Raw genomic sequence first — 25,909 nt, forward strand, 5'->3', positions numbered from 1 at the left:
GGCAGGCAACTGAAAACTGAGTTTTCCAACAAAAATGGGCTAGTATGGAGGTGTCCTCAGGCTATGTCCACACAAACACATTTTCATTTGAAAACGCATTCAAATTTCACCATATTTATGTCTCTCATCCAGACTAGAAAGGCGGTTCCCTCCATACGAAAACAGTGTTTCGAAAAAACTCTCTCCATTAACACATACTTTGGAAAACAATGACGTCAGAAAACTGAAAATGGAGTTTTCCAACAAACATGGGCTAGTATGGAGGTGTCCTAAGGCTACGTCCACACCAACAATCATTTGAAAACACATTCAAATTTCACCATATTTACGCCTCCAATCCACACTAGAACGTCCTTTTCCTCCATCTGAAAATAGAGCGTTTCGAAAAAACCCTCTCTACTACTGAATACTTTGGAAAACAATGACGTCAGAAAACTGGCTAGTATGGAGGTGTCCTCAGGCTACGTCCACAAAAACACATTTTCATTTGAAAACACATTCAAATGTCACCATATTTAAGCCTCCCATCCACACAAGAACAGCATATTCCTCCACCGAAAAAAAAGAGCGTTTCAAAAAAACGCTCTACTGAATACTTTGGAGAACAATGAGGTTAGGAAACTGAAAAAGGAGTTGTCAAACAAAATGGACACACAAACAAGTTGAAAAGTTGTTCAAACACATTCAAATGTTGCAATATTTACGCCCCTCATCCACATTAGATAGACGGTTCCCTCCATACGAAAACAGAGCGTTTTGAAAATACTCTCCATTACATATACTTTGGAAAACAATCAAGTAAGGCAACTGAAAACTGAGTTTTCCAACAAAAATGGGCTAGTATGGAGGTGTCCTCAGGCTAGCTCCACACTAATATGTTTTCGTTTGAAATCACATACAAATTTTACGCCTCTCATCCACACAAGAACAGAGCATTTAGAAAAAAATACTCTCTACTGTCGCAAACTTTTGAAAACAACGGCATTAGGAAAATGAAAATTAGGTATTTAAACAAAAACTGACAAGTGTGGATTCTGAACTTACTTAAATCAGACCAAATACTGTCCCAATACTGCAGTTTCCAAACACAGTCATACATATAGAGGAAATAAAGCGTCCCAGTATTCCTGAGTCTCTAAAATCTCAAGACTTCCAAGTTTTGCAGACGATAGCAAGACAAAATGTAGTAAATTTGGGGAATCAAACTTTCTCTCTTCCTGTTCAAACAGAACATAATCTGACAAATGACTTCATGTATTGAGACACAGTTCTCACATCACATCAGTGTTTTTTCTAACATGCGACACAGCTGGGTTATTCCAAAACGGCACGGGTAATAATTACAGCAGAAACGTCTGTGCTCAAAGCAGGAACCCAGAAGAGATGCTTTATTGTTGCATGATGAAGATGATGGGGAAACAGACCCACCCAGAGCGCTTGATCCGATTTCAGCTGCAGTGTTTGTTTCTATTTATATCCCTGAGGACTGCTGAAACACACCTGGACACTTGGCTATTCTGTGCACGCTAAACACACACACATCCATCACTCCAAAACCTCTTATTATAGCAGAGATCCACACAAACCACACTTCAACAGCTTCACTCAAAAGGCAGATCCAGACATGAGTCACTGTGGTGTTTCAGACAAGAGGAAATGCTTCAGCTTTTGGGAAGAAATCCTATTTTCCACTGTTGGACAGAGCCATGAACAGAAATGTGTTGTTACAGAGCAAATGTTGGTGTATTGGTTACCGTTTCTCTCACTCTCACCCACATATGATGACTCAAGGTGTACATTTCACGATATGTATTGTCACTCCTGATTACATATTCCTTGGAATCTTCACCACATCCATGTCAAGCTAAAGAAAGTCGTAAACGGATATATCTGCCTCGAGCTTTATAGTACAAAGCGCCAATATAATGTTACAACACCTTTCTCTCAATCTGTGGCAAATCGGCCAAGACAGACTGACTAAATTAGGGGTGGGTGGCACAATCAAAATCTTTTATGTCGGCACAAGTCATTTTATATCATGGTAACCGTTTAGACTGTATGAAATTTTCTGAAGTGGCTTTAAGTATAATCGGCCCAATTCTCAGCCTCAATATCACACCCATCGTTTGTTTACACGGGCATCTCACAGGCCTTTCTGCCTTATAATTTACAACCCTTTAAACTTTGAGCTATGAAGATTGAGGAAGTCAAATATTCCCAGATGGGTCAGGCTAGTGGGTCGTTTCAACAGCCCACCGGTTGTTTTGTGACAACCGCTGATAATCAATTGTTTGTCTTGAATAAAAGTGCCAGTCTGCTATTCCTGCTCTCAACTAAATCAGTTGCATTAATCAAGTGAGGTAAGATCTTGGCGCACATGAAAAGGATATCATTCCAAAACCAATAAAACCAGGTGAAGTACATCCAGAACTTGGTGGCCAAATAGATGCCCAGAGGAAGAGCACTATGCATGGAGTGATCGAAGAAAGACCTATAGAGAAAGAAGAGAACACATATTAGTGATGACAGCCCTCACTCACAGCCGGATTAGCACAACCACACAGATATAACAGTGTGTGTGTGTGACGTACTTTGAGAGGAACTGCACGACGAGCCACACTACTGCATAAATCACACCCTTGATAAGCCAAGAGTCAATGTCCAGATCAGCAATGAACCCCACCAACCAAATCACCAGGAATGGAGTTCCCAACATTACCTTCTGCCGGAACTCCTGCAAACACACACAGCCACGTATGTAACCTCAGTAACGGGACATATTTCTGAGCTTAATAGTGGAGAGAATGATTCATTTCAGCTTTTATTGCTTACAAACCCTTTGTTAGTATCTGGCAGCATTGCCTTTAAATTGTTTAACTTGGGTCAAATGTTTTGGGGATCCTTCCACAAGAATCACATAATAAGTTGCTGGAATTTTGTCCCATTCTTCCAGACAGAACTGATGTATCTGAGTCAGGTTTGTAGGCGCCCTTGCTCGCACACGCTTTTAGTTCTGCCAACATTTTCTATTAGATTGAGGTCATAAGCCATTTTGCCACAACTTTGGAGGTGTGCTTGGGGTCATTGTCCATTTGGAAGACCCATTTGTGACCGAGCTTTAACTTCCTGTCTGATGTCTTGAGATGTTGCTTCAATATATCCACATAATATTCCTTCCTGATGATGTTATCTATTTTGTGAAGTGCACCAGTCCCTCCTGCAGCAAAGCACCCTCACAACATGATGCTGCCACCCCCATGCTTCACAGTTGGGATGGTGTTCTTCGGCTTGCAAGTCTTTTATATGGCGGTTTTGGAGCAGCGGCTTCTTCCTTGCTGGGCAGCCTTTCAGGTGATGTCGATATAGGATTCGTTTTACTGTGGATCTAGATACTCGTCTACATGTTTCCTCCAGCATCTTCACAAGGTCCTTTGCTGTTGTTCTGGGATTGATTTTCACTTTTTGCATCGAACTATAGTCATCTCTATTGTTTGTAAAGATGAATGTGGTACCTTCAGGCATTTGGAAATTGCTCTCGAAGCTAAACCAGACATGTGTACGTCCAAAAAAGTTGGTTGATTTCTTTAGATTTTCCCATGATGTCAAGCAAAGAGGCACCGAGTTTGAAGCTAGGCCTTAAATGCATTCACTGGTACACCTCCAATTGACTCCAGTTAGCCAAAAAGACTATCATAAGCTAATTGGCCAATTGCCTGAAGGCTTGACATCATTGTGAACTAAGTGTATGTAAACTTCTGACCCACTGGAATTGTGATTATAGTCAATTAAAAGTGAAACAATCGGTCTGTAAACAATTGTTGGAAAAATGACTCGTCATGCACAAAGTAGATGTCCTAAACGACTTGCCAAAACTATAGTTTGCTAATATTAAATCTGTGGAGTGGTTAAAAAATGAGTTCTCAAGCACAACACAAGTGATTTTTTTTTTTTTGTCAAGTGCTGTATAATAGAATATCGCAAAATAAAACATATAAACTATAAACTAATATTCAATATAACATCTCCCTTGCTTAAATACAAGATTAGTAGTGCACACAGTAGACTGAAATGTTTAGATGCGATTAATTGCATGATTTGTCATAGTTCAATGCGATTAATAGCAGATTTTGAAAGTGCTGAAATGTAACTCAATATATACCTTATGTTAAAATGCATTTTATTAGTGGGCAATTGTGAAGCAGCATTTACACGATTCACACAGTTTTGAAGTCCACATGAAAAGCACTTGAAGAGAACGTCTTGTTCACAAAAGTCCCATCTGGGTTTGTTTTGCACATAAAATAACAGTTAAAAGGTTTTTTCTCCATCACTTTATCACTGACGTTGTGGTCTGTGTGTCAGTGTCATGACCTTAGACACATCGCAATGGCTCTGTCCTATTTCAACTAGTGTTTGAAACTCACACGGAGAGGAGAAAAAAAATATATGATTAGTAATTATATATTTAGTAATTATATAATTAGTAAATTATAGCATTTACTAATGTCTAATTAGTAAATGCTATAATCAGCTAAATAATGTACACGATAAACATTTAAAAACATGCGTAAATGCGTTAATTTTGACAGCTCTAAATAAAAGTTGTTAATATTATTACATTTTACTCTTCGGTGGTAATATATTTCTGTCGCTATTTCAGCAATTTCACAGGTCAAGTTATATTCAGATTTTATTTAGGCAGAAAACTGAGTGAGTCTTTAGTCAGTAGACTCTTTCCTCCAGATAAGCAGTTCGCTATATGGCCCAACGTGATTACTCAACAGCAAAAACCTGCGAATTAATCAAATATTTAGTCTGCATGTGATGAGCACTTCAACATAATCACACTGGGGCAGATTGTGATTATAATTGTATTAATTGGTGTCATTCGGGGGCCTGGGTAACTCAGCAAGTATTGACGCTGACTACAACCCCTGGAGTCTTGAGTTCGAATCCAGGGCGTGCTGAGAGACTCCAGTTAGGTCTCCTAGGCAACCAAATTGGCCCGGTTGCTAGGGAGGGTAGAGTCATATGGGGTAGCCTCCTCGTCGTCGATATAATGTGGTTCTCGCTCTCAGTGGGGCACGTGGCGAGTTGCGTGTGGATGCCGCGGAGAATAGCGTGAGCCTCCACACACGCTACATCTCCGTGGTAACGCGCTCAACAAGCCACATGATCAGATGCGTGGACTGATGGTCTCAGATGCAACTGAGATTCGTCCTCCACCACCTGGACTGAGGCGAGTCACTACACCACCACGAGGACATATACGTATATATATAAGATATATTATTTTATATCATGTGTCGTTTTGATTCAACGTTCAGGACAAAGTATTTTGGCTACTTCACCTTGTCCATTTTGAGTCGTTTCAGGTACGATGGGCTGTCGTAACCTTTGGCTTGTCTGGCCTCCTGTAAATGGTTAATCATCCACACATTCTTCCTCTGTTTGGCCAAATCCAGCGGCGTCTCCCCCTGACACAAATGACATGCTATTAGATATCTACACTCATCACATCAGTGCGTCACTCCTCACAGCAATCATCTGGACTTTACCTTGATGTTCTGTGCATCTACATTTGCATTGGCGTCCAGCAGTAGACTGATGACTGTTGTGTTTCCTGCCAGTACTGCCCAGTGCAGAGCCGTGTTCTTATGATATTTATCACCCAGATTCACAGACACGTTAAACGTCAGCAGCAGCCGTGTCGGGTCAACACTGCAGTATAACACAAGACATATTAGCTTTACATTTCACAACAGTGAAAGAATACTTTCTCTTTGGAAACACACCTGTGTGTTCGATAAGCTGCCCACATCAAAGGGGTCATGCCGTTCTGATCCATCATATCAACATCCTGGAGGATTAGAAGAAAGATTTCAAAGCAAGAACAGATTGAGATTAAATACAGAAAACAACAGTGGCTACATGTTACTGTGGCATTGTATAGGTCAAGCATCTGTGGATAGAAATGTCACATACGCCCCCTGCAGGTTGAAAACTCACTGTGCATCAAGAATCGTGTGGGGAAATAACTTCATCAGTGCTGATATACATTCAAGCGAGTGTTTGTCTTAATCAGCCACAACTGATTATATTTTGTTGGCTGCTTAGTTACTACTTAGTACAATAATGTGCCACTGTCAACATTTTTGACAGTGTATTAAACATCAAATATGTTCTGATTGCCAGGAATTTTGTTGTACCTGTCCCTTGGCAATAAGATAAGCCACTATTGAGGTGTGTCCAAACTGAGCGGCCAGGTGAACACAACTGCACCCTTCGCCGTCAATCAGAGACGGATCTGCGCCGTACTTCATTAACTGCACCACCATGGATAGGTGGCCCTGTCTGAAACAGAGAAAGTTAGCAGACTGATCTCAGATGAGAAAGAGACAACACACCTCCTATTGAATGCGATAATAAAGCTTCACGCTAGCCAGAAGCACACACAAAACTAGCATGTCACCTTGTAGCCCAGTGCAGTGGTGTTGAATTGAGATCTCCTCCCAGCTGGTCCACAATGGCACCTTTAGATGTGTAGTACCTGTAAACATGCAAAACATTCAGAAAAACACTTGACTATCCAGTGTTGACCTCACAGTCATGTGTATCTCAGTGAGTATTGACGCTGACTACCACCCCTGGAGTCGCAAGTTCGAATCCAGGGCGTGCTGAGTGACTCCAGCCAGGTCTCCTAAGCAACCAAATTGTCCTGGTTGCTAGGGAGAGTCGTCACATGGGGTAACCTCCTCGTGGTCGCGATTAGGGGTTCTCGCTCTCAATGGGGCGTGTGGTGAGTTGTGTGTGGATCGCGGAGAGTAGCATGAGCCTCCACATGCTGCGAGTCTCCGCCGTGTCATGCAAAACGAGTCACGTGATCAGATGCGCGGATTGACGGTCTCATAAGCTGAGGCAACTGAGACTTGTCCTCAGCCAACAGGATTGAGGTGAGTATCCATGCCACCACGAGGACCTACTAAGTAGTGGGAATTGGGCATTCCAAATTGGGATACATTTCTGCCATTTTCTATTGGACTTTTAAAATAATATGATCAAATGTGTAGATTCTAGTTTTTCTTGCCAATAAAGCTTGATATAAATTGGAGTACATTGCCAAAGCATTATTAGACAATATATGGCACTTTTCCACTGCACGTTACAGTTCGACTCGCTTTATTTTTCTGAGCTTGCATTTCCACTGCAGTTTAGTGCCGCCTCAACGTGGGTGGGATTATAGGCTGATCGTCATAGTTGCACCGCCTCTACTGCCGTGACATCATCTTAAACATGACAAACTGACCAAAACAATAACACGACCGCTAGCTGTTAGCTACTAGCTCATTGTGCTGCATAAAGCAGTTGTTGATGGTGATTTTACACAAGTGTAACTGTTAAATTGGCCTGTTTGTTTTAGAAGCTTTCCAGTAGCTGGTCGACTAAATAAAGTGAAGCTTTCAAGCAGATTATAGAGTTACCATAACAAAACATACCATCCAGTCCAGGACACACTCCCTCCCATTAATCGCTGGTTTAGATAGCGTCTATTTGGTCGAACCATTTCCACTTTTCCTTGATGGTTCTGTAGTCACTTTTAACCATGGTTCGAATTACGTGGGAGCCAGTGGGAGCTGAGCTCCCATAGAGAGAGGATGAGCTCCCATGAAAGCAGTAAAATCATACACCTGTGGGGGTCTCTAAAAATCATCAGCACCATTATTTTAAATTACAAATAAAGCATTTTTTCCTTCAATATATTCCTTCAATGTTTATGTTAACCCTTTTGCACGTATGATCGATCAACACCGGTGTGATTAGAACGGTCAGTGCATCACGTGATCAACTGCTAAATTCAAACGTGCTTTTGCGCTTTGGCTGGCGCTGAGCCAGAGACAGACGCGCTCAGTGCTGCTGTCATGTATCACAACCATAGACAGATCAACTGTTCTGTGTTTTCAACCACATAATGTTTATTTTAGGTTTCAGACATTTAAATACACATAAGTACTAGCAAAAAATATTTTGAGTTTGTAAAATACACACTGATGTCTAGGGAAGCGGCAATAATAATCCTTTCCATTAACGTTACGTTACAATAAGACACGTTTTCATATCAGATACACATTGTGTAAGTAGCTTTACATTTTACTCTATTCTTCTCCCAGTTCACCGGCCACTTACTTTCATGTATTTCGTGAGAAGTTGAGGAATTGACGTGTTGTAAAATAACATGGCTCCGCCCATCGCACATACAGCTCAACTAACTTAACGCGATCGTTATAAAGGCGTTTAAACAACAAAACACATCCACTTGCACATATTTGACAATCGGAATATCAGTGTTTCATGTTATAGCTAATACATTTGTGAATATTTTGTATAAAAAAGGAAAAATGACATAAAAGCAGATCATCATTCATTCAGCGCTGTGTTGTGGTTGCGCTGTGTAGCGTGACAAGCAATGATGCGTCACCATGGAAACATTAAAGTGACAGGTTCTAAATAACGGTCACCTAGAATAACTCACGCTGGGGGATCAGTTAGAATATTTTAGAAATAGTGTAAAGTTCAGAACCAGCAACCATGCCACCAAAAATAAAAAGACTGCTACCAACATCAGGTACAACTTTGGCAAAATTCGGGTTTATTTCAAAAAAACAAAAAACATCATCAGAGGACAGTCTACTCGTTTTCTCTACTCCTGTATTAATAAACATTGAAATCAAAAGAATCAAGTGCAGTGTTAAGCAATTATTTATCACACACACCACTCCTGCTTATAGGCTACTTTTTTTTTTTTTTAAGAGACCCCCACAAAGATGAAATCATAATTCGAACCCTGCTTTTAACTTTTCCCTACACTGTTGGTAGGTCCGGTAGCCGTGTGCGGCCAACAGCTGAGAAACTTCCTGAGACACTTTTTTTCATTTCACTCATCGCTAAACGAGTGGACCGTCTGCACCTCGTTTACTGACCACGGCGTGGTTTTGCACACAGCCATTTCTTTTTTCACAATTCGTAAGTCGCGTGAACAAATTATACTGTTACTAAAACTTTAAAACTAGTGGGTTGATGTCATGTGTGGGGAAATCCAGTGACGCTGTTAGTGACGATTCTCCCTGACCAATCAGTGATCTGCAGGATTTTTACGTCACATTTAGTATCAGCTCGGCTCGCTTGGAACCTCGACGAGGTGGTACTAAAAATTTATCAGGTACCAGGTACTGTCCACAGTGGAAAACCCCAAATAGTCGAGTTGAACCATGCAGTGGAAAAGCCCCAAGGCATACAGATATAAAACAAACTGAATGCTAATGTTTAATTTTCTAAAGTTTAAAATCTCAAAACTATTATTTTCTCAGGCTGTCATTCAGTCTCTACAAGTAATACCTGACTACAGCTTGCTGAACGGCCAGGCCCTTCTCAGTCTCTCTCATGCAGTTTCATTGTTAAACTGGCTCAGATGACAGCAAGTGAGCGTTTTCGGGCACTGTGAAGAGATACCATTTGGCAGCTTGCCCGTACTTGGCTCACCGCTTGTGGGTGAAGTCTCCATTCTCCATACATTAAATCCGCTCCCGCATTTATTATGCCCGGGACATGCGCCACACATAATGAGTAACCGTGCACTGCTTCACACAATCAGTTTCTGTGCTAGGATGTGCAGTTGAGCGTGTACCTCCTGGAAATTTAAATATGTCAATTTTATCTACAGGAAGTGAGGAAAAACTTTGGTGAAGTATCAGGAAGTGTAATAGAAACAGATACTGCATCGATTGCATTCAGAGGGATCAGTCAAATATTAAATCATAGAAATGTTTTCAAAATATTGCATGGTTTTGTCATTTTGTACATTATCAACAACTAAAATATGTTGTTTTTGGTGACAAAATTTATATGCCATTTTAGTAAAAGGTAGAATTTGACATTGTCATCAAAAGACAAAAAGGTTTTATTTTAGTGTATAAAAACGGTGAAAATGTACAGTTCTTAAACTTAATTATCAGTTGCAAAAGAGAAGCTAAAATGCAGAACTAAAGAGTGTGTTGCAAATCACACATGCATGTGCCCACACACAATTACACCAATTTCAGTCTGTGCTGTCTGGTTGTACTGCTTTTCTTTTTCAGTGCAATTACTCTCTCTCTGTCTCTCTTCCTGTGTGTGTGTGTCTTAATTAAAACAAGAGAAAAAAACTAACTGGTAAAACTGTCAGATCCAAAAGAGAGACATACTTGACCAGGTCGACGCGGTTGTTTATTGCCGCCCAGTGTAGAAGTGTGACATTTTCTTTATCAGGTTGACGCACGTCATACCCGGCCTCCACCAGCTCACGACAGCGCTCGAATATCCCGTACCTGCACAAAAACACAGTTCAAATGAAACTATAACTAGACATACTGCATTCTGATAGGTCAAGTGTGGCATTCTGCAGTCAAATGTTTGTGTATAACGACTGCTAAACTGTATAATTGACCGCTGTCCTTGGAAACAGATTTCCTACATGTAGTAGCTGTGCTAGTTTAATGTCTCATATCACTCCATGCTCTTTTAATACAATCATTTCAACTAAAATATATGTTTCAACTCATTTGGTAAGCAGCAATTAAGTAATAAGTGCCATAATGTACGTTATTGCAAAATTAACCCTCTCAGGAAAGAAAAGTGACCTTGTATCACCCTGAATTAGTTTGCTGACTGAACCTTAACCCTTTTGATGTATTTGACATTGTACAAGGTCACCAGAATACACCCTAAACACAGATATATTACAAATCACACTGTATACATTCAGAGGACTGTTAATAAATTTTTCCAACATATGCAGCAAAGTCTGAAATGTAATGTTAAAATCTCCAGAAAGTCACAGTACAGATACAAAACACATGAGCCATCCCTTTAAGGAAATAGTCATGCTTTGTTTGTGTGTGTGTGTGTGTGTGTACACTCACTGGGTGGCTTTGATGATGTCCCAGGTGCTGTAGTCATCCACATGGCTCTTGCGGCTAACACTCTCGGTGTAGCCATGGTTGTGACTCTGGGTTTTAATTTCCTGCATGAGAAAGAGTCAGACAGTCAGGTCAGGACTGGATGGATGGCAACTGACACCAAAGGCATATGTGCGACATTTACGGTCCGTTGCAATGGTGACAAAGAACCCTGATATCTCACTCAAACACACTGTTCAAGACTTGCGACAGCCTACTGAAAGAGGCCTTTAAAGGGGTCATGTCAAGGATGACTGAAAATCAGAGGATCAGAGGAAAACAGAGTTTTTTATTTCTTGAAAATTATAAGTGGACTTATAAAGTAAAAGTGCAACAGATTAAAGGTCAATCAATAGTGGACTCAGTCTTAATCGATAACTTATGCGGTGGAAAAGGCCAATAATGGATGAATCGGTCAAGGGTTTTTAACCTCATGAGGCCCAAGTGTGGATGTTTTGCATTTTTCGATTTTTAACTAGTAGAAACTACTAAACATGCAATAAATACAATTCTAGAGAAAACAGTTTTCCTATAAATTGATACAGGACAAAAGTTGCACATTTTAAATAATACCAAGTTAAAGTCCCATTTTTATTATGGTTCCAGGAGTGTTGGTTATTCATGTTTTTGAGATGTTACAGACATTACATCAGAAATGTGCATAATTTATTCAGATTCAAAGTAATGTCCAGCATCATCCAATCAGAGCCAACCATGTTAAAATAAAATGATCCATTATAAATGCAGATTATCATCGTCCCTTGTGTGTCAAACATGTTGAGTGACCCAAACATCATCTGCAGCCTGAAACTGAACTTTTGATCAGATTTTAGGAGTGAACGCACTTAGATGTCTATAGGATGTCCCCTTGTTCCATATTTAGTCAACGACTTAACCTCCAGTGCGCTGTCTGCTGCAATGCACCATATTTTCATCCTAACTCCATATAAAGCCTCTGAAAGAAAAATTATTTCCGCTTTTGGATGCATCCATTGATTGCACTGAAATTACCGTAATTTCCGGACTATTGAGCGCACCTGAATATAAGCCGCACCCACTGATTTTTAAATAAAATATTATTTTGAACATAAATAAGCCGCACCTGTCTATAAGCCGCAGGTGCCTACAGGTACATTGAAACAAATGAACTTTACTCAGGCTTTAACGAAACACGATGTGGCAGTGGGGGCGTGGTCAAGCGCCCGTCCGGGAGAGAAAAGGGGTAAGGGCGCTTACACCTGAGCTAAATTATGTCTAACACCGGTGTCTAATTTCAGTAAGCATGGGGAGAGCGGCATAAAAAGGTAGCAGCCACAGAGCTGAGAGAGTGACACACGTCAGTCTAGTGTTGGCGCATAGAAGAATTGAGAAACTTTATAAAATTGATTAAACATTGCTGTGGCCATTAAAAGCCTTACCTGGAATGTCCTGGACCTGGTGCCCGTGTGACAGTTTTCCCAAGAAGGACACGTGAAGCAGGGCACTTGAAATTAGACACCGGTGTTAGACATAATTCAGCGCAGGTGTAAGCGCCCTTACAGCTTTTCTCTCCCGGACGGGCGCTTGACCACGCCCCCGCTGCCACACACGGCTTGTAATAAAACAACAGTAGCCTACCAAGTCATTGGTCACTATCTTCCTCGTCCTGTGCACTGAAACCACTGAAGTCATCTCCTTCGGTTTCGGAGTATAGCCTCAGATTTAGTTGTCTTTTTGCACTGAGTCAATTCCTCACGCTGCTGTTTCCAACGTCTTATCATCGACTCGTTAAGACCAAGCTCCCGTGCAGCAGCTCTATTTCCTTTTCCTTCAACTTGAAAGCTGCATCATATGCGTTTCTCCATGTCTTTGCCATGGTGAGGGTGACAAAATGACTACCGTAGGCCTAATCAGAATGATGGGAAGTTTGAGCGCGCTTGATTTAATCTAAACTGTAAACAAAAAAAGTTGTTTTGACCTTAACCCGTTCGGCAATTTCATTGGTCTAATGAAAGCTTCACGCCGCCAAAAAACTGAGCACGTCACAGAATGTTTTTTTTTATTATTTATTTTTTTTTTATAAAATTTGAAAGCGGGAAATATCCATATATTAGCCGCGTCATTGTATAAGCCGCGAGGTTCAAGGCATGGGAAAAAAGTTGCGGCTTATAGTCCGGAAATTACGGTATAGGATTTCGAAGGAAATAGCGCTAAAGTACACATTAGTGTACATTATGTTCATCAGCGTGGCTTTTCGCAATAAATCGCTCAAATTTAAAAAACAAAATGGCATAGATGAAACTAGAGAGTCTAATCTTTTGAATCAAACAGGGTTCAATATAAAAACTCAACTGGGTTTCTTACCAGATGTAGTTTTGTTGCCGTTTCTCCCAAAGACAAACTCCGCTGTGGTCAGCACCATGTTGCTTTGACACATAGTCTGACCCAGAGTCTTCCGAACTGATTTCAGTCGGTTTAAAGTAATTTTTTAATTATGCGTTGCATATACCAAAGCCAAATTACAAGGTCTACGCATGTGCGCGCGGGGGCACTATCGGCATAATATTTGTCCGATAATCGACAGTTCCAAAAAGCAACTATCGCAACCAATTAACTGGTAAAACCGATATATTGGTCTACCTCTACTATGGATAGAGTAGAAGTCCCTTTGAAGACAAAATGCTTTGGTCTGCATGTGCTACTGATGCTGGTGCTCACAGGTTCAGGGAAAAGTGGGTGTGGAGGGAACGTCCACCAAATGTCCCGAAGCGTCTACTATATTTAGTATAGGTGGCTTCTGGCTATTATATTAAAGGCTCAATACTCAAAGAGATGCTAATGTCCTGTTTAATCCCCCAAAATATCCAGACCCATTCTGACCTGAACCTCCAGCTGTACCCTGTACACCAAACTCTTGGGCTTGCTATTAGTATTAGACTAATTAAACTACAGATATTACAATCCTTTGGCTTCTTTAGTAAAACATAGATCACAGTATAGATGGAAATGTTGTAAAAACTGACACCACCTAGTATAAGCGTGAAACAAACACAAAGGGCAAACTGAAAACATCTAAAGGACACAGGGGAGTCCTGCAAACACACTGTGTGTTAGTGTGTAATGTCAGGCCAGCATTGTGCACATAAAAGTGATGATACACACTGACCCTAGAGATCCACAGATAAAGATCATGACCCGTGCAGAAACACAAATGAGAATGCATTAATAATGCAAGACTCTTTCATATAGCTAATCTGCACCTCAAAAACTCTGCTCATTAGTGAACAGTTAATGGCAGGGTGATGATAACATGGGTCAGTATTAGCAAGAGCAGCTTAATCGGCACCTGAAGGCAAGATTCTGCACACTTGCATCCAGAACGCCTTAAAGGGGTCATGACATGTTTTTTTTTATTGTATTATTATGTTCCCTTAGGTGCAATTATAGTATTAATATATTTTTTTTTTAGAAAAACTTTTCAAATCTAGTGATTTATGACCTTTTCCCACCCTGTTTCTCATCCTCTGATTCAAACAGTCTGTTTTGGGGGCGTTTTCCATTTAAGACTTCAGTGTTAACGCCCACTGTTATGATTGGTTAACGTCAGTGCCTATGTATCAATTATTGACGCCTCCAGCCAGAACAATATGCAAGTAAACTAAGTAAAAACACTGTGATTATTCATAATGAATGAAATTGCGCTTTAAAAAGTAGTTTAAAGTTTAAAATAGATTACTTACAGTTTGCGTCGTCGTTGTTCCCAGAATAGTCGGCACGGACTTATCTTTGAGCAACAGTTTTCTGGCAAAGCCAGCATCATATTGAGATTTGTTCTCAAAACAGTCATCCTTAAAATGTACAGAACAAACGCTTAAGTTAACACTGCCGTGACTGGGACGCCCTCAAAAAATAAACTGCATCCATTTTTCCCTGACGCCTGGATCTTTCGGCAGCTTATTCAGAGGTTTTGTTTGACCACAGCCAGGAACAGCACATCTGTGTGGCATCGTAATTTTCCTGTGCACAAGTAGTCTCTGTCAGAGCTCGCTGTCCATCGACTGAACACTTGTGAGGCGACGGCGATACTGAAATGAGCGTAGTTGTCTTGGCGCTTATACCGTAGTTATGTTGTGCTGGAGGCGGTCATATGCAAACGCTGTTACATCACTTCTAACCGACACGTCACTTCTAACCATGAATCCAGAACGAGCTGTATTTTGAGCTTGATTAAATAAATGATTCGTTTAGAATGGGGAGGACGTCTTAAAATATTAAACTTGCAGGACGTTTTAATGATACAAAGACCTCTTATATACCAAAAGATCAAGGCAAATTTGGTTTCTCATGTCATGACCCCTTTAACATATAACTCTTTGAATCCAACAGGGAGGGACTGTTATTACCTTCCCAGGAACTTAAAAAACACCAAACATTCAGTAAAACAGTTCTTAATGTCTGTGTTAATGACAGATCTGTCCAGACACAAAGTTTCAGTAAGAAGCCTTGTGAAGAGAAAACGGTATAACATCCGAGTAGAGGCAGTTAACTAAAGAATAACTCAATTAAACTACTCAGAAGAAAACACTCTGAAAGTGAATATGTGCACCGAGTTCATATATAAATAAGTAATAAGGTAAAATGCTTATTTTTAAAGGGCTGTTCTTTTGTGAAAGCAAAGGTCTGTCCAACGGACAGAATCAGGGTCGTAGATTCTGGAGAGGATGGGGTGGGGCTTTTTGTTTTCATGTGACGAAATAATAATAATAATAATAATAATAATAATAATAATAAAATAACACAGTACCCCTTTGGACCCACATCGCTATGTGTAAAGTATGGGGCGGCTGTGGGCCAGGTGGTAGAGCGGGTCGGCTGCTAATCGCAGGGTTGGCGATTCGATTCCCGGCCCACATGCCGAAGTGTCCTTGGGCAAGACACTGAACCCCAAGTTGCTCCCAATGGTAGGCTAGCGCCTTGCATGGCATCTCTACCACCATTGGTGTATGAATGAGTGTGTGAATGTGTCACAGTGTAAAGCGCTTTGAATACCATTAAGGTTTAAAAAAATATATTTTTATGAAAATGCACATTTTGTTTTGGTCAAATGGAGTAATCCAAAGAAAATGTTTAAAAATATTTGTACCTTTATTTTAGTTTTTAAACTTTCTTAATCATGATATATTTGAATACCTTTTACTCAACGGTTGCACCAATCGACATCGTTAAATTTGTTAATAAATTATTTTGATTAGAAAATCCTTTAAATGTTCTTAAAAATTTATAAAACCAATGTCAACACAAATATTACATTTCTACATTGATTCCTGTGTTTTAAACTAGACGTTTAAAGATTTATTATTTTAATAAATTGGACAACCTTATTTGTCAACAATAGTGACAATATTAATCGGCCAATATTTTACCATTTTCCGTTTATCGGCATCGATAATGTTGTTCGCTTGACCCGTTATCAGAAGTGTTAACTTTCCCTCGTGTCAATTCCACAATCAACCAATTGATTTGTCTGGATTGTTTCTAACACTTTCTGTTTTTTCTTTTCAAGTTATTCAATTTAGAAATATATATATATCTCTCTCACATAAAAGTGTTTGTTTAACTTTAAAACCAAGATTTGCACATCTGATTTGCTGTTGTTAAATTGTATTATGTTTATCATCATTTAAATCGGCTATCGTCCATCCTGCTCTCTAGATATCGAAATCGGCCATTGACCACAAGTCAACAACCCAAATTATCAAATGCATTGAATTATCAAATGTCAACCAATGAAAACATAACGCTTCCGCACATGCATAACACCTGCTGAAGACACACTGGGCAAGCAATTTAATAATGAAAAAATTAAGGTTATCCAAAAACCTTGATTTTACTTATAAAATTTATTTTTTGACCAACACAGTCCTATAATCTAAACAAAATACCACAGCAAAGTATGAAGCAAGCAAGTTTTCCGTTTTCATCTTTCTGGTTGCAGATGTCCACTTAACCCACATGTATAATGCGTACATGCATCGCATTAGTGTTAATGCAGGTTATTATACTCCAAACCATGTCAGTGCTCAGAGGAACAGATCACATTAGCAGTCAAGAGCTGAACTAACAGAGCTGAGGCTCACACACACTGCAGATCTCTTTTAGGCCTAATTCATGGCAATGAATCTAAAAAACATGCTCAGATGTATTATGTCACATTTCATATAAACAGCATTACGCAACACACACAATACCATGATACTCAGTGCAGAATGAAGCTTCCTGATAGAGGTAGACGTAGGAAATTGAAGACTTAAGGTGAATAGTTTCCTCCAATTTTTAAGCAGGGAACACAAAAGACCCTCAAAATTGGTTGCACTTGAGCAGATGGTCTGATTGAGACGGTCTAATTCAATACTGGTCTAATGTTCCACTGCCAGTGAAACGACCAGTTACAGCATCACTGACAGATACCGAGATGCCTGACGTTCAATTAATACCAGAAGACATTAAGTTTCCAAATCTGATGAGCCTCATCAACAGATTAGCACCAGCTAAATATTTTACTCGTTATTCATGTCAGAGTATTTAAGATTAAATTAATCTAAATATCCATTATTTTATGTCTGATTGGCAATTAACAACTACACCGTTTACATTTATTCCAGAAAAGCAGGGTGCACACTGTACGATATTTGACACGATTAGGCCGTCAAAGAGATCTGTAATTTGGAAAATTGGCAGATTTGGATCGTTTTGTTCGACATGCATGACTGATTAATCACCTTTGTGATTAGGCTAAAAGTAGCCTTTGATGAAGTCCTAAAGGATCTCACTTGGGTTACACTGTACAATATGACAAGCAACAATTGTCAAGGACAGAAATAACTATGAAAATTGTTACTGCTTGGCAACATTTTTGCAAATTGGCATTACGTGGTTCATTAGCCTACATGTATGGTGGCAGTTCTGATGTTCTGAAATGTTCACTGTGTGGTGATAAAAGTGATTCTTCAAAACTGTTTTAAATGAACAAAAGCTCCCTCCATACCCTCAACCTAACCAATAGTGACCTAGAAAGCAAATGTGAGATAAAACAGCTATTGCTGAAATGGCGCTTCTAGGACACTTCCGGCTCATGTAATCACGTGCTCTTCAGGACTCGTACACCAATCCTTTGATAAGTGCAACGTACAAAATATGTACAAATTTTGGGGCAGCATATACTGCCATCCAGCACTGTCTTTTCCAGGGCCGTCCTGGCATTATCAGCAGGACAACTTCAAACCACTTTATGACCGAATAAGCAGAGAGTGCGGGTGCTAGATTGGCCTGCCTGCAGTCCTGACCATCTCCAATTGAGAATGTGTGGTGCATTATGAACTGCACAATAAGGCAAAGAAGACCCCGTACAATTGTGCAGCTGAAGACCTGCAGAATGGATGAATGGATTGTGTCCAGTGTCCAAATGCTTAATAAGTGTGTGACAGGGCAGAGGGCAGGGTCGTGATTATACACATCGGACCAATACTCGATCCGTCTAAAAGCTTCAATATCGGAGCCGATACCGATCCAGGTATCAGATCAGTGCATCCCTAATGAGGACTGACAAAGTTTAATCCATAATATGCTCTTCTTGGCATTTATTTAAAGTCTTTTGTGTGTGTCGCACGGCAACAGCTGCTAAAATAGGATTGGTTAAAAAAAAACGCATTTAAGGCGTGGCTTAGCGAAGGGTCAATTATTGTTGTGAACATTTTGAACCGTCACATGCCTAGTTGGTTATGTAATGCAAAGGTTCATATGTATTGCCTTACAATTTTCAGATGTCGAAAGATAGCGTTGAGTGAGGAAAAGACCGAAAAGTGTTTGTAAACAAATAATCAGCCGTTTTACTTTAGTGAATAAAGTCATTGTGGCACTTCTAGTGCTCATTTCACCAGGAAACTGCCACGATACTTTCAACGAATTTTACATTTTCCAACTAAATTTACTGGTCAGGTCTCACACACACACACACACACACACACACACACACACACACACACACACACACACACAAACAAAAACAAAATACAACGCCTCACAAAAAAATGATTTTCAATGCAAAACAAATGTTGGCATGCAAAATGACCTTTTCACCAATAAAGTTGGCTCCACTCGGGATGCTCAAAAAGCTGTTTAAAACTCTGGTCAAGCAGCAGACAGCTTCATCTTGACCTCTGTGGTACTAAGGGGTATCATCCTGAGAGATGACCAGACAGGACTGATCTCAGGGGTGATGGGAGGGAACAGATGGCACTCGTCGACTTTCCTCTAGTTAACAAAAATAGTTTCATATGAGTGGTTTCAACAGTCGACTGCCACAGACAGCAGTGGAAACACAAGCTCAAATTTTCATTAATGCTTTTAATCACAAGTCAAATTATGAGGTCAGCTAAACTATTCACCCTGCTATCAAGTGTCTACACATGCAAAACACCATCCTTCACATAGTTTCATATTCTGCACCCTAAGCCAGCGCTACTCAACACGTGGCCCTCCAGCCAACTTTTGCGGCCCGCGTTATAATAAAACCATCAGAAATACATTCATCAGCAGCCTATCAAATCTGTATGAATTGTGAGATGTCCATTTTCATGAGGATTTACACTAGTTTTCTACATTGCTGAATCACATCAGAGAGGGAACTCAACTGCAAAAGGATGTTCAGAATAAATAACAAATAATATCGGAGCATGGCTGATGTTACGAGAGCAGCGTTCAAACTTGCACGCTCACACCTACTGCTCACTCAACGCGGCGCAAATCTGTCCACACTCTTGAATAGCTCGTCATAAGTATGTATACCTTCACACAAATGCTTTTTAGTGATCTACTTTGGCGCAGAAGTTTAAGGGGGGTGAACAAATCTTTAGGACTTGTCTCTGAAGGACGTTTGGTGCATTAGGACATCAGGACGTTAGGACATCTCTGGCGTATGTTAGTTGGCAATCACAGTGAACAGAACTGATCTATATCAGAAAATCAAACTGTTACACCCTTTCAACCATGTTTAAATAATTATTAAAAGGGATATTTCACCCAAAAATGAAAATTATCTCACTATTTCCTCACCCTCATGCCATCCCTGATGTCTATGACTTTCTTCTGCAGAACACAAATAATATATTAAGAATATCTCAGCTCTGCTGGTCCATACAATGCAAGTGAATGGTTGCCAGAAGTTTGAAGCTCCAAAAAGCACATAAAGGCAGCATAAAAGTAATCCATAAGACTCCGGTGCATAAATCCATGTCTTCTGAAGTGATATGATAGGTGTGGGTGAGAAACAGATTTGTATCTTTTTTACTGTAAATCTCCACTTTCTCTTTCACATCTGTAAGACACATGTGGCACTTGTTTAGTTTTACTTTTTACATCTGAAAGTTAAAGTTGAGAGTTATAGTAAAAAAAAAAAAAAGCCAAGGACTTACATTTGTATCAGTCTCTCTTGCACAGAACTGAGATATTTTCTTCTAAATAATCATGATTTGTCTTCAGAGAAAGATAGAAAGTTATACACATCTGGGATGGCATGAAGGTGAGAAATTAATATATTTAAGTCAACTAACCCATTAACTAACATTCCAACATTCTTCCAATATATCTCATTCAAGGTGCTGCCCTCAAGGGTAAAGGGAACACTAGGGGATATAACAGACATTCAAACCACAATTGTCATTTCCACAGTATAACATTATCATCAGTGTTGTTATCGAAACATCTGGTGTTCCTGAAACCCATAACAAAGCTAGAATATAGTCATATGTGATCTAGTGCGCTCTCCTAGAATATTCTGGGTTCAATACAAGTTAACCTCCATCGACAGCATGTGTGTCATAGGGCTGGGTGATATGACGATGTAATCGGATAGCGACGATGTCTTACAACAAAGATCCTGATGCCGACTGCGAACAGATGATGAACGACCGTGGATCATGGAACAGGTCAAATATTTTAAACAGTGGCCAGGGTGTGAAACTATCACCCGAAAGCTGCAAAATGCAACAAGGCTGAATCCATTTCATGCACGGGTCATTTTTAGGGCTGCCCCCTGATAGTCGACCAAAATGTTAGTAGATGAGAAGAGTCTTGGTGGACCAAGTTTTGATTGGTCGGTTGGTCGTAGAAAAAATTATATAATGTGTGTGTTTGAATAAATTAACTTTGTTCCCTCCTTCACATATACAACAATATCCAATTACATCGGCAACCCCTGGACTGAGGGATCATGAATATATTTGCTTTAGTGATTTTGCATTGAAAATGTTATTAATTAATTTAAACGGGCCTACTAGTCGACTAGGAAAATCTTTGGTCAGGGCCGCCCTAGTTATTTAGCTCATCTACCCCGCAACAGGCGGGCGACCTGTAAGACGTCTCGGAGTGACACATGACAAGAAATGCTGTTAAACACAAAGAGAAGTGCTTGAAGAGGCGTCATGTGAATGTATAGAGGTTTCATTCATCTGAAAACTGTTTGCAAGTATGATGATGTCATCTGGGAAAATGCTGCAAATGATCTCCGATCAACTCATGAGTTTAGTTCACTTTATTTCCTCGTGGTTGGCATGCATTTTGAATCCTACAGGTTGAGTAATATATATCTATGTATTAAATAAACAAAGATGAAAGTGATTAAATCATTAAGTAAAAAAGACACGTTCACCTTGAACCTAAATTTGTTTTTTATTTTCTTAAGCAGCGATAACTTTTACCCAAACACAACAGACACAAATTCAGTAAGAACACACATTTGGCAGCATTATTTTGGGAACACAAGGGAATTTATTAGGCTTATTTATTTTGATTATTTTTGTCTTTACATTTTACATACTTAACATACAATTATTACATACTAATTAGTTCTTAATCTGTAGGCTATTAGTCATTTTCCACCTGTTGTCATTGACGGATGCTTGCATGATGTAAATGGATTCGTTGGAGATGGTAAATGTTTGGATTTGGGGAGGTGGTTATATCTAAGATTTCTCGATTACGTTGTTATTTTATTGCTTTTTTTCGTTTAGTTTAAAGTGCAATTTGAATTTAGAAATATCTTTTATGTTTTTTGTGTTTTAATAAATGAATTACATTTTTAAAGCCCCTGCGATGGACTGGCGACCTGTCCAGGGTGTCCCCCGCCTTTCGCCCAATGTTAGCTGGGATAGGCTCCAGCCCCCCGCGACCCTGTACACAGGATAAGCGGTTGATGATGGATGGATGGATGGACATTTTTAAAGCACAATCAATAAAGCAAGGAGTTGACGATGTAATCGGATATCACAATATCTTTAAAGCGATTAATGCAAAAATATTTTTACCTTTCGCCAGCCCTAATTGTGGCATAATATTGATTACGACAAAAAAATGTATTTTGACTCGTCCCTCCAAAAATCTATGTTACAATGAGGCACTTACAATGGAAGTCAATGGGGCCAATTTTTGGAGGGTTTAAAAAGGCAGAAATGTGAAGCTTATAATTTTATAAAAGCACTTTTCCATTATAACTTGTGTTATTTGAACTGTACTTATTTAAATAGTCATTCACACAGTCTTTAGGATTTTAGAGTTTGTTTACATCACATTGTCATAGCAACGAAGTTGTAAAACCAGTTACTAAAAAGGTTAATAAGTGATATATCACGCTAAAATCATGGTAACATGCATATTGTTTACGTCTTGTGGCTATAATGAGTACTTTAACGTTACACATTGACCCCATTGACTTCCATTGTAAGTGTCTCACTGTAACCCAGATTTTTGCTTTTTTTATAAAGAAAAGAGGGGCGAGTAAATATTCATTTTTGTGGTGATCAATATTAAGTCTTCATTGCTGTCGATTGAGCTAAACTTGTATTGAACCCAGAATATCCCTTTAATATAGAAGTAATCCAACATCTAATTGTGTAAACAAAATATGCATCTTTCTATAATGAGCTGTTACTGCCTCAATCCAACAACAAATCCACTGGACCTGCCAATGCAAAGTTGGAAATGTATAAACCAGAAAAACAAAGATCATCCAATGCAACTCAGATAATGATATTTATTTATAAAATAGCAAAATATGAATCTGATGGATTAATTGAAAACAATTAATTGAAGCAGGACAAGAGATCCTGTAATTTCACACTTGCTAAACAACCATTAAAGACACAAATGCATTCAGATACAACCCGATAGTCTTATATACTCAGTTACATTTACACACATAAAATTATAAGCAATATAATACAATTATACAGGATCATGATGACTGTGAATGTTTATTGTCATTTAGATGCAAACGCAACACTATGAATACTCTCGTGAAGAGACTAATTACATGTTTGTCACTGCACAGTGTGCAATTAAAAACATGTCCCAACCCTGAAATATTAACTTAAAATGCAATAAAACGGAAAATAGATATAAAACCTATGGTTTTGACATGCTATCGTTAGCAGCGATGCTATTACGCAGCAGTGAAGGATTTATCAGCAGAAATGGCGCTTTGACCAGATTTGAAATCACTTATTATGATCGTTCAACTTTATTTAAGATTTCCGCTGTGATGTGGCAATGTCAATTTTCTGTTTTTACCTCAGGATGCAGGATTGGGACGCATCCAGCTTCTTTCTCAAAATCATCCAGAACGTCTTCCATCTTGCTGCTCGACCGCGCGGAGCATCACGGTAAAAAAAAAAATCCAGGGGGCGATAAACATGAGAGAGGCGCGTGCGTGAGAAATCAATGCGCGTGCATGATAACATGTCCATAACAAAACGTTTTTTAACCTTATATTTAAATTGTTCATATAGAAGCTTTTTGTTTCACTCAGTCCAGTAAGTATATTATCGCGCCAGTAAAATAATACAATCACACAAAATTGTACATTGTGTACAACGTAACATCTATTTATTTCATATTAATGACAACTCTTCTTTTTGGATGTTTGGATGTCTTCCAAAAGTAAAACAAAAGGGTTGTACTTTAGGACACGCTCAAAATAAAATGTTTAATGGTTTTAGGGGCATTTCTAATGCAATACCAAAGTCTTTCTAGCAAGTCAGTCCACTGGCGGCCATTTTTGGAACGCTCCCGGGAGGCTAGTTCCAGTCATGAAAGTGCAGCTCCTATCTCCTATAATGGCGAAAGGCCAAAATCTCCAAGACGGTTGGTCAAGATTACGATCAAATAACATATTTAAAATAAGCAGTAAAATTTGACAACATTGGAATCATTAATTGTGCTTCTTTACCTAAGATTATGCCCAAAGAAACTTAATTTTCCCGGCTTGTATAACTAATGCGCATGCGCGGCCTTGAGTAGATTGACAGATGATGTCTACATCTAAAGGTGATTGGCTCTTTTACCTGCAAGGCGGGACTTCCTTTCTACATCCGTTGGCCGTTGGGCGTTTTTACATTTCTTCTAATAGAAGTGGCCCGTCTCTGCTAAATAATTTCTGTACAATACGTATACAATGCTAATGAGGTATCATCCATCATCTATTTTCTTACTAAATAAAGCGTAAAAAATAATAATAATACATTGCTTAAAATATATTAATACATATATTACATTAATAAATTGTAAATTATTCTATAGATTCAGATGCAATCTCATTGCTGCAGTCCAAAGGCGTTAAAATTCCCATGGGATTGCATCAATCACAGTGAAATGTTGATTAAGGTCAAGTGAGATTTCCAATTTCCAATTTCAGAGTATTTACGTGTTTAATTCTCATTATAAATTGGGTAACCTGATGGTTCGTACTATTTCCAATGCAACAGTGTCAAAACACCAATACACAGAATTCAGTAGGAACGTGTCAATAAAGACAAGAATATGTGATATAGAGTTACTGAAAGACAATAACTGTACTACGGTTGATGCATTACGTCATCGACCTAGTTGATCGTTTATTTAATAAATATATATATAGAGGTGTGTTCATGTACACCTAATTTGGCTTAAAATTGCTTCATCAATTCTTTATTTTCTGTGCCTAATGTAATGTCATAGATAGTTCATGATACTGTCGTCAATGGATTGAAAGAATGTCCTCAAGGTTTAAATGTCGTGTTGGGACCGCTCACTACCACCAGGTGGCATTCTTAGCTTATATTTTTACAGAAATTTCACGGATAATAGATTGCAATTTTCGCCTATAAAAATTAAATTGATTCACAAACTGTATATACTGCCAATATTTGGGCTATGCATGATATTTTGTGGTATTGTATTGTATCGTTCATACCTGTGGTCAAAGTAGCCTAAGATAAATCTATTTTCACCTGCTTTAAAAAACTAATAAGCAAGATTTCCCTAATAGTCTACTGAACATATCTGTGAGTGCCTGCCCTGATAATAATATAAAACAGTAAATGGTCTGTCTGTCTGTCTGTCTGTCCATCCGTCCTGTCTGTCTGTCTGTCCATCCATCCTGTCTGTCTGTCATCCGTCCTGTCTGTCTGTCCATCCGTCCTGTCTGTCTGTCCATCCATCCTGTCTGTCTGTCTGTCTGTCCATCTGTCCTGTCTGTCTGTCCATCCGTCCTGTCTGTCTGTCATCCGTCCTGTCTGTCCATCTGTCCTGTCTGTCTGTCCATCCGTCCTGTCTGTGTGTCATCCATCCTGTCTGTCTGTCTGTCCATCTGTCCTGTCTGTCTGTCCATCCGTCCTGTCTGTCTGTCTGTCTGTCTGTCCATCCTATCTCTCTGTCTGTCTATCTGTCTGTCTGTCTGTCCGTCCATCCTATCTGTCTGTCATCCATCCTGTCTGTCTGTCTGTCCATCTGTCCTGTCTGTCTGTCCATCCGTCCTGTCTGTCTGTCATCCATCCTGTCTGTCTGTCTGTCTGTCCGTCCATCCTATCTGTCTGTCTGTCTGTCCATCCATCCTATCTGTCTGTCGGTCC

General features: G+C 39.4%; 1 protein-coding gene across 1 annotated transcript in view; it reads right to left on the minus strand.

Moving 5' to 3' along the window:
• The window catches only part of LOC127637414 (palmitoyltransferase ZDHHC17-like), a 30,165-nt gene extending 6,498 nt beyond the window's left edge, over positions 1 to 23,667 (minus strand). The window contains exons 1-10 of the mRNA XM_052118452.1: positions 23,592 to 23,667; positions 10,956 to 11,056; positions 10,239 to 10,361; positions 6,473 to 6,550; positions 6,210 to 6,354; positions 5,796 to 5,860; positions 5,559 to 5,721; positions 5,352 to 5,477; positions 2,592 to 2,734; positions 2,389 to 2,491 (exon numbers count right to left, since the gene is read on the minus strand). Of these exons, the coding sequence (XP_051974412.1) occupies positions 2,389 to 2,491; positions 2,592 to 2,734; positions 5,352 to 5,477; positions 5,559 to 5,721; positions 5,796 to 5,860; positions 6,210 to 6,354; positions 6,473 to 6,550; positions 10,239 to 10,361; positions 10,956 to 11,056; positions 23,592 to 23,654 (1,110 nt within the window). The 5' untranslated portion in view covers positions 23,655 to 23,667. The remainder of the gene's footprint in view (positions 1 to 2,388; positions 2,492 to 2,591; positions 2,735 to 5,351; positions 5,478 to 5,558; positions 5,722 to 5,795; positions 5,861 to 6,209; positions 6,355 to 6,472; positions 6,551 to 10,238; positions 10,362 to 10,955; positions 11,057 to 23,591) is intronic.
• Between the last annotated feature and the right edge of the window lie 2,242 nt (positions 23,668 to 25,909).

The sequence above is a fragment of the Xyrauchen texanus genome, chromosome 45, assembly GCF_025860055.1.
Source record: "Xyrauchen texanus isolate HMW12.3.18 chromosome 45, RBS_HiC_50CHRs, whole genome shotgun sequence".
Classification (NCBI taxonomy): domain Eukaryota; kingdom Metazoa; phylum Chordata; class Actinopteri; order Cypriniformes; family Catostomidae; genus Xyrauchen; species Xyrauchen texanus.